Raw genomic sequence first — 9,692 nt, 5'->3', positions numbered from 1 at the left:
GTTTAAGGTCTCACTGTCAATCATTTGGGCTAAAAAAAATGTATGGGAGAAGTTAATATTAAAGTCCCGTCTTTATTTTGTCCCAGGTTTCGTCGTGGTAACGAAGTTGAAAAGGAATTGAGGACCCCAAAGACACTTGCTGAAAAGGAATTCCGGAAAGAACTGACACTAATTTAGTTTTTGAAACTTTTAAGAAATAAGTAATACAATTCTAAAAATAGAACAAACGCCAATCCATTGACGACGTGCAGCCAATCAATTATCGGTGGATCGTCACTAAAAAAATTTCAGTGTCGTGCAAATGTACTTGTCGGTGCGCCACCTCCGCCGAATATTATTTCGGTGTGGCTTCGGGGACTAGATATAACCACACCTAGAAATCTGAGGTCCATAGTTTGAACCTGTCTGTAAATAGTTTCTAAGGGATTGGTAATCTCAAACTTGAATTTAGCCAAGAAACTGATACATCCTTGCGGCGCTGTGTTGGCCTAACGTAAAAAAGAAATGATTTGTTGATGAATTCTATTTTATTTGCCAACAATTAATTCAAATTACAAATATTTTTTATGTACTTACAATATTGAAAACAAAAATAATAGTTGCAATGAAATAAAACTTTGAATTGCTGAGTTTTCAACAATTGATATTAGTAACATTCAATTACATTTCATTAATTCTTTTCAAGGACTCTTCAAAACAAACAGTAGAACAATGATTTGTATCACAAATATTTTTTGTAGTTATTACAACATTGAACATAAAAATTAAGAAAACAGTGAAATAAAATGCTAACTAATGAGCTTTAAGCGATTAACATCATTATATATATAAAAAATTCAGTTTAGTATATTAGTTCTTTCTATGACTGTTCAAGACACGTAGGCCTATAATTTTCGATAAAACGTCAATGACACAGTAGACTTTGGGTTTTTACACAGAAGGAGGGAGGTCGTATACAAAATCTTGTTTTTAGTCATTTTTGTTCATTTTAAGCTTTATTTGCATATTCACTTTTTGTTTTGCTCGGTTTAAGATCTGTTTATTCATTTCCATTTGTAACAGTTGTTTGTTTGTTTGCTATCATTGTGTATTTAACTTTTTGTTTGTTGTAGGTGTTATTTATTCTATAATGGTAATTTCTAGTCGTTTTGAGTTTGAATTATTACAAAAATTCATGTTTACTGATTTTAAGCTTAATATTGCTTTTACTTTTCTTCGAAAAAGCTTCTTTTTGGGATTTTTTTTTTTTTATTAACTTATGTTCGTTTTTGATTAACAGGTATTTAGTTAACTACATCACATATTTTAGGGGATAAACATTTACATTATTTATCTCATTCAAATCTCACAAAAATTTTTCTTTGAAAGTTTTTATTCATAGAGGAAATATAAAGTTCTGTTCATAATTATTTCATTTTTTCAAGTGATATTTTGGGATTACATTTATTGGTATTAGCTATTTCATTTCTAATTCACAAATATACTATTTTCAAACATAAACCGGCAAGGAATAGGGGAATTTCATACTTCCTTGTTTAAAAAATAATATAAGTATGTGGCCAAACAAGCACCACTCTTTATTTTATTTTATATTCTTTAATATACATGCCGAAAAAATTGCCAAATAGCTCAGTCTTTGTAAGTTTTGGTAGTTCTAAAAAGGGATGACTAATTGGTTCTTGAACGACTTTCTTTTGCAAATATTGGTGGTAAAATTCTAGTGAATTGACTTCTTTCTATCTCGGAAAGGGTTTAGGTTAGAAAAATGAAACTTTCAGGGATGGGTCTACAGGCTAAAGTATGTCACGGGAAAGGTATTTTAATCTACCCACCTCCTCTCCTTCTCCCTCTAGAGGCCTCTGAAATGTGCCTACATGACAGGTCTATATCTATCAAAATTTTGGCAAAACAACATTTTACATTAATTTTCAGTTACTAGTTGCTTTTTCTCTGCCTTTAGTTCTGAAAATACAATTCCTGTTATTTGAGTAGATTTTTGAGCCATATAAATGTTTTTTTTCAAAACGTAGGAAATGTGTTTACACATCTTTAAAACCTCATAAAATGGAATTGAGCAAAGTTATGAAGCTGAAAACAACTTTGTTGTACTTCAATTAAGCAGAAGATCTATTTTGCAAGATTTCACTTTAATAACACACATATTTTTAAAGGTCATCAAAGGTCAGGGCTCTCTAAAGGGAGAAGGAGTAGAGGTAGTTGCTTCAAAATTCCTTCCTGGGACATACTTTAGTCTGTAGATTTATCCCTGAAAGTTTCATTTTCCTAACCTAAATCCTTTCTGAGATAGTAAGAAGTAAATTAACTATAAACAACAAAGAAAGATAAAACTCTACAAAAAGAAAACTTCAAACAAGATGATGGCCAGTAGAGAGGAAAGACTAAAACAACGTGGATATTTTGCCTGTATCCAAACAAGGCATCATCAGCACAAGATAAAAAATTAAAATAAATTTAAAAGAAAACTAATCTAAAAACAAATAAAAACCACCACCAATAATAATAAATAGAATTGTTGCTACTTATCCACGTAGAGAAAAGCAGCTATTTGAGTTACTTCAATGAGAATCAAAGAGCATAGAAGTAACTCAAATAGCTGCTTTTCTCTATGTGGATAAGTAGTGACAATTATATTTTTTATTATTGGTGATGGTTTTTATTTGTTTTTAGATTAGTTTTCTTTTGATTTTTAAAATTTTTTATCTTGTGTTGAGGACACCTTGTTTGGATACAGGCAAAATATCTGCATTGTTTTAGTCTTTCCTCTCTACTGGCCATTGTCTCGTTTGAGATATTCTTTTTGTAGAGTTTTATCTCTCTTTGTTGTTTATTGTTGTATCTGGCCAGTTTGGCTTAAGAACTTTCATTAGTCAATTAACTAGAATTTTACCTTAAAACTTTTTAGTAAATCTTGAATGATTTATATAAACAACCTACAAATAAATTTAACATAACACTCAGTGCCTTTTAAGCTCTTTCCAAATTTAATAATCATTTTTGGCAAAAATTAAATTTTAACCTAACCTTACCCAAATAGGCTACATATGCCATATTTTATATTTTCCAGGCATTTATTGATTCTCATGTTTGTCTCTGTTAATTCACTTTATGGGTAAACTGGTTTGAACAGCAATGATGTTAACATAGGTGTATAAGCTCTGTCTAGAATAAGAAAAAAGGTTATCATCTTTGAAGGTTTGTAAAGGACTTCAGGTAAAATTCTAGTTTATTGACTTTTGGCTGTCACAGAAAGGGGTTAGGTTAGGAAAATGAAAGTTTCAGGGATGTGTCTAAAGGCTTAATTGGACTATCTGTCTGATTAGCATCAAATCAGTAAAACTACAATCTAAAAAATAAACATTTAATTTTTTTTCATGTGAAATATTATTACAAATAATAATCATCAAAATCTCTTGTTGTTGAGAAAGTACCTGTAATTTGACAACTATGTTTTTGTTGTATTTTCAACATTTTCAAAAATTGTATTTTCAACCCTTGCATTTTGACACCAACTATTTCTTATCTATTTTACATGTTCAGTGAAGTTTCAACAGTCACCTATATTTTGACAAGGTCTGTTGCTGTGTGTCAAAAATTTTGACAAGGTTACAACAAGGTATTCTCAAAAGAAAAAAAAATCTCATAATAGAAGCCAATATCTAGATTTAAATTCAGCTGAAGGAACATTTTTGGTTGGTCTGGTATTTTACTACTTCAGGCAAGAATTTTCAACACTTGGAACACAGTTTTGTCAATATAATATTAACTGCCAGTTTAACTTAATTTTATCAAGAAAAGGCCAATGTGGCTGCATTTTAGAGAAGATCAGAAGATCAGATGATCAGGTATCTGAATACATTGATGCTGATCCCAACTTTTTTTTTTACAAAAAAGTAACCAAGTAATGACATTTTGAGCATTACATAGCTAAAAAATTGTTGAGAACTCATTTTGTGTTGAAAACAGGAAACTGATTGAATTGAATATTCTTTTCTTGTCTGGGTGTATTAGATATAGTGTCTATGTTATGCTTTGTCAAAATATAACAATGGCTTCAACAGATGGTGTTCCAAATCTTGACTAAGCAGACTTATTCTGTTTTTTTTTTGAAAATTTTGACAGTGGTTCCAAAATTGCACTGTTGAATTGTCAGTGCCTTTACCCTATTTACAATTATTTGGGAGTAAGATCAGATTTACAATTGTTTCTACATTTAAACCTAAGAAATGTTACCCTAACAGTCTAACATATTTAAATAGCTGTATTCAGACACATTTCTCATACCCCATACATGTTATTTTTCATTTATTTATAAAAACACTAAATACAAGTAAATAGGGGTTTGTAACACTTTAATTAACTAAGAACTAGATCAGATAGCAGAAAATTCAGTCATTAAGGCTGTCTTTAAAAGGATCTGGTGGCAAATCTAACTCCTCTTCTTCATAATATGATTCAGATAAATGTGTCTGTCCAATTTCAACTTCCCATATCCCCTTGTTGTTCCCTTGGAACTAATTCTATATTTATTCAAAAATTATCTCAAAACAACTGCTGAAGCACAATGGCTATTAAACTAGAATAATAATTTCTTTAAAGAGATTGTAATCAGTAACAACTCATTTAGCAGCAATTAGTTGAAAAGCAGGCTAAATTTTTGAAAAGAGCACTGGAACTTTTGATTCCCAATTGACTGAGCCCCCTCCACAGTTAATTTGACCACCCCTTCCACGTGAAATGCCTCTGAGAAAAAATCAATGAATAAATATCAATATATTAAACTCTTATGGGTCTTTACTACAGGCAATGCCTTATGATTGTCTCAAATTTAAAAAAAGAGAGTAGACATTTCAATATCCCTTCTATTGAAGATCCAGAATTATCCATTGGGAAAATTGGGGGATATTCTCCTTTGGAGTATTTTCCAGGGGAGGAGGAGATACCTGCTGGCTCACTAGGAAATGACAGCATGAGCACAAGATTTCTCTGAGATATTAAATTTCGAATAAAAATGAGAATTTGATTCTGCTTTGGCCCTTCACATTTTCGAACATCCAGATCATCTAGTTCTTTTCAATGAGCCAACTTTATTATCTGAAGCAAATGGCTTCCAATATTCTTTTAGGAAGGCAATTGAAATGAAAAAAAAAATCATAAATAGAGATACTGGAAATATTCTTATAAACTGAATTTACAATAACTCAAAATTAAAGGATTCAAATAAAATTTTTCTTTAGTTTAAGCAAAGATTATCTGACCACATTCTTAATGAAAATCAGGTCAGCAGATAAGCTAACTCAATCACTAAGAAGAGAATTATTGTCTAATCTAATTAGTGAATTATCTTTCATTTATACCAGCTTGGTTTGTTTTATTCAGTCTTTATGCTCTGTTTAGCATTACTTCAAAAGGTCAGTTTTCCTTTTGTTTTTGAGCACTGAAGACAGTTGGGCAGAAGTCCCTGACAAAATATCTGCTTCTGTCATTTTTGCTTCTTTTCTGTCCACTGGCTGACAAACACTCATTTTCTTGACGATCTAATTTTATTATTTTATCCTTGGTTGTCATATGTCAATCTTGCTTGTAGCCCTTTCTGTTTTAAACAGCTCATAGAACTAATATAATTTTCTTTTTGCTAATATTTCACCATTTTAAAATTATAATTACCTGTTGTATGGTACACTTTACTGTTCTCATAAGAGACTGAATTAAGACAAGCAGCCTTTTAAAAATTTTATCCAACTCTGTTTCTGTCAGCCTCTTTGCACTTTTGTGCTGTGAAAATTATAAGGTGTCATAAAATATATCAGTAAAATATGTAAGATACTGGTAAAGTACATAAAATATATAAAATATTGGTAAAGCAGGTAAAACACCGATTTTACACGGGTCTATAAAATTACAGTAAAATACATAAAACACACAATTTTACCATGACAAATTTTACCAGTTACAACACTAATACTACCTTAATTAATTAATTAATTTCAAAATCTTAATTTTGCTCATCTTAATTTAATTAAGCTCATCTTAATCTCAAAAAATGTATGCTTCTTCTACAAAACAGTAGTGAAGTCAAGAATTTGTTGAATGGTCTAATAGACAAGTTGAATTAAAAATACAAGTTTCAATAAACTAAGCTTAATATTGGATACATTTTGTTAGAATGAAAAACTGAATAGCCTACACAAAAGGTCTGTCCATTAACTTGATTATGTTAATTGACTAAACTTGTAACTGTAAAAATGTATCCCAGTACTATACAGGATCAAGAATTAACAAACCATAACATAAACTCTGAGCATCCTGTTATTTCTGCCTATTGGCTAGTAATGAGTATTTCAAACTGTGATCCAAATTCTTAGGCTAGTCTATAATTTTGACTCTTCCCAGACACCTTTAACTTCAGTTTATCTTCAAGATGGTAATCTAAAAGCTGTACCAAATTTTTAAGTCATTTTATTCCATTTCCATGATAAACAAAAGTAAGCAAGCAAATCAGTGTATTTTTTCTTCCTCATGTAGAAAGATTTGGATCATGAGCAGAATGGCTGGCAGTGATTGTTGTCTTTGCATCCTATGCTCAGGTTCATATTAACAGGTCGTTTTGAAAGTCTACTGGTTAAAGTAGCTGACCTTTCATGGATATATTTGTGTTAGTGCTGACTCAATCATGAACGGCTCCACCTTGGGTTTAAGTGGCACCTGTTTCTACAAAGCAAGCTGCCATCTTCTATACCAGTCCTCTGGCTGCTCCAACCTTTTTTCTGCTATATCTTTACATCATTTACTACTCATCAAATTCCCCCCCCCAAAGAATTGGGCACAATTCTTTCAGCTCCTTGCTGTTCTTGTTGTGAGTGCTCTGTTGTTTAACTTGAGCTTTCTCAAAAACAGGCTTTGTGATTATTTTTGGCTGCAGTTGTGATGGCAGCTGTTGGATCATTGACTGTCTTTTTCTGCTCAGAAGCAGCTGGACCAGAGGATTTGCTCCATTAACTGTAGTATTTTGTTACAATACAATCTACAGATCTGTTTCACTTTCTAAAGCTTTCACATTATCTGTTTTGCAGTGTGGACTGCCTTTTTGCTCATCTTACATGATTAGACGTACTGGGGACTTGATGGGTTATAACTGATATCCCAGGTTTCTATGAAAACTTTCTTCTGAGCTGAATTGTTGCCCATTGTCTGAAGGGACTTGATCTTCTATAAAGAGAGAAAACAAAAACATCAAACAAGACTGCAGCCAGCAAAGAGAAAAGAGATGAAAGACTAAAACAACGTGGATATTTCACCTGTATATAAACTAGGCGTCCTCAGCACAATATAAAAAGAAAAAACACTATGTAATATAATTATAATATATATATATATATATATATATATATATATATATATATATATATATATATGATATATATATCGATCATGTCGAAACTGTCATATGCGGTTGTTTTGAAGAATCCCCCGAAAGATCTTTCGAACCCTAGCGCTCGGAAATCCTATTTGGACAGAGTATGTGGTGATACTAGTTCGAATATTGTGGAGCTGAAACCTAGGAAATCTGAATGGAGAGTAGTCTTGAACAACAAGAATGCTGCCGAGTCCCTGGCTGAGGCAGTGGGTAAAAGTGACTCAACTATAAGTGTTAAAGTAAAAACTCCCGCTTTCTTCGGAATAATCCGCCACGTTCCCACTGAAACTTCAGATGACGAACTGCGCTCAGTTGTACCGAACTGTGTTAAGGCCGTACAAATTGGTAGTACTCGGTCATTCAAATTACAGTTTGAAAGCAAAGCTCATCTCTTTAACGCAATGAACTCTCCGCCCATTTTTGGTTACGAGCGACTTCCCATTACAGAATTTAAATTCTTACCGATGCAGTGCTACAACTGTCAGTCCTACGGACATGCAGCAAAATCTTGTGTAGATCCCCCGAAATGTTCAAAGTGCGGTGGAGATCATTCCAGCTCTCGGGACAATCCATGCCAAAATGCCCCCAAATGCGCTCTGTGTGGTTCTTCTCGACACCCGTGCTACAGCTTCCAATGTCCAGTAGCTCAGAAGCTAATTTCTAAACAATGATCGGTGATTCTATACGGGTTGTTTCATGGAACTTAAATGGTGGAGTGGTTGATAAAATGCCACTGTTAGAAGGATTGTTATGTTATAACGATGTACTCTGTGTGCAGGAACACTTCCTCTCGAATCAAGCCGTTAGTCTGCTTGAGCTAAACGATGGCGTCAAAGTATTTGCTACTCCTGCAAAGTCATCGGGCAGGGGAAGGCCGTCCGGTGGAATCGCCATTCTTGTTAGCAGCAGGTTAAATCCCATTCTGTATAAATCTTCAGACTTTTTTGTTGCTGTTAAGGTGCACAAAACTGTTATCCACTCTGTGTACATGCCAACAGACTACAGAGACAGTAAATCAGAAAAAAAATTTAGTGAAGCCTGCAGTAAGCTATCGAGTTCGGTGGGCAGCTGTTCTAGCCAGGGCCTTGAATGTATAGTCGCTGGTGACGTGAACTGTGACTTGACTGATGAGTCTAACGCTCGAGCACAGATCCTCCTATCTTCCTGTGACGGTCTTCGTCTTGCTAACAATGATCTGTGTTTTACTTATATCCATAACTCAGGCTCGACTTCATCTCTCGACTTCATGTTAAGTTCCATCCAATCTCCAGCTTGCGGCAATTCGCACGTAGATCTGAGCGTAAGCGCGTCTGATCACTTTCCAATTATAAACACTTTTCGAGTAATTCCTGCCTCTCCTAACCCCCCAACTAATGAAAAGAAGTGGAAAATCAAAACTAATTGGAGTAAAATTGACCTGGCTACTTATCATTACGTATTGGATGAGATTCTCACAAAGATTAAAGTGCCGTTCCAATTACTACAGCAGAGTGTATGTATTCAAGATGAAGAGAAACAGCTGCTACTAAACATCTACTGTAGTGAAATATCTCACGCACTGTTATCTGCCGAGGCCGCTGCGGTCCCCATTCGTAAAGTCCGAGTGGGAACGGAAATTCCAAAGTGGTCCGAAAACCCTGCTCTAAGTGAAGCATGTGGTCGTGCAAAATTTTGGCTTAGGCTCTGGAACGAGTGTGGTCGTCCGAAATCAGGTGTTGTAAATGAAGTTCGGCTGTTCAGCAAACGCAGATTTGCCAAGATTTTGTCTAAGCATAAATGTGAAGTGATCGATCAACATAGTCAATTGATAAGTAATGACCCAAATGCTGTGTGGAGATTTCTTAAACGTAATGGTGATCAGAATAGTGTTGAACCTGTGATCTCTGAGCAAGATTGGGTGTCCCACTTTACTTCTGAGTTCTCTCCACCCGAACAAGATCTTGAAGATAAATATGAAGTCGAACTTGATAAGTTCATGGAATTGCCTAGTTCTGGTGTTGGCTACATAGTAACTGTTCCTAATCTGATTCGTGCAATTTCAAAATTAAAAAAGAAACAATCGAAAGGTGTCGATAAGTTGTGTGGGTTGCATCTTGTACATGGTACTGCTGGTCTCCTGAGTCATTTAGAGCTTCTATTCCAAATTATCTTTAATTCTGGTCTCGTTCCCGACGTTTTTGGTACTGGAGTAATTACACCTATTTTGAAAAAAGGGAAAAATCCGTCTGAATGCGTATCTTACCGCCCTATAACTGTT

At 33.9% G+C, this 9,692-nt stretch overlaps 1 protein-coding gene across 2 annotated transcripts in view; it reads left to right on the top strand.

Annotated features, from left to right (window-relative positions):
- The first annotated feature begins 1,455 nt into the window (after nt 1-1,455).
- The window catches only part of LOC136025830 (uncharacterized), a 113,715-nt gene continuing 105,478 nt past the window's right edge, over nt 1,456-9,692 (top strand). Inside the window, exon 1 of one of the 2 annotated variants that reach the window (XM_065701829.1) lies at nt 1,456-1,551. Coding sequence is in view for 1 of the 2 variants with exons in the window: in XM_065701828.1 (XP_065557900.1) it covers nt 2,627-2,664 (38 nt within the window). In the remaining variant the exon portion in view is untranslated. Of the gene's footprint in view, nt 1,552-2,611; nt 2,665-9,692 lie in introns of those variants that run through there. The other variant, XM_065701828.1, reaches the window with a different exon arrangement.

The sequence above is a fragment of the Artemia franciscana genome, chromosome 4 (genome assembly GCF_032884065.1).
Source record: "Artemia franciscana chromosome 4, ASM3288406v1, whole genome shotgun sequence".
In the NCBI taxonomy this organism is placed as follows: Eukaryota; Metazoa; Arthropoda; class Branchiopoda; order Anostraca; family Artemiidae; genus Artemia; species Artemia franciscana.
This window is presented reverse-complemented; position numbering and strand designations above follow the sequence as displayed.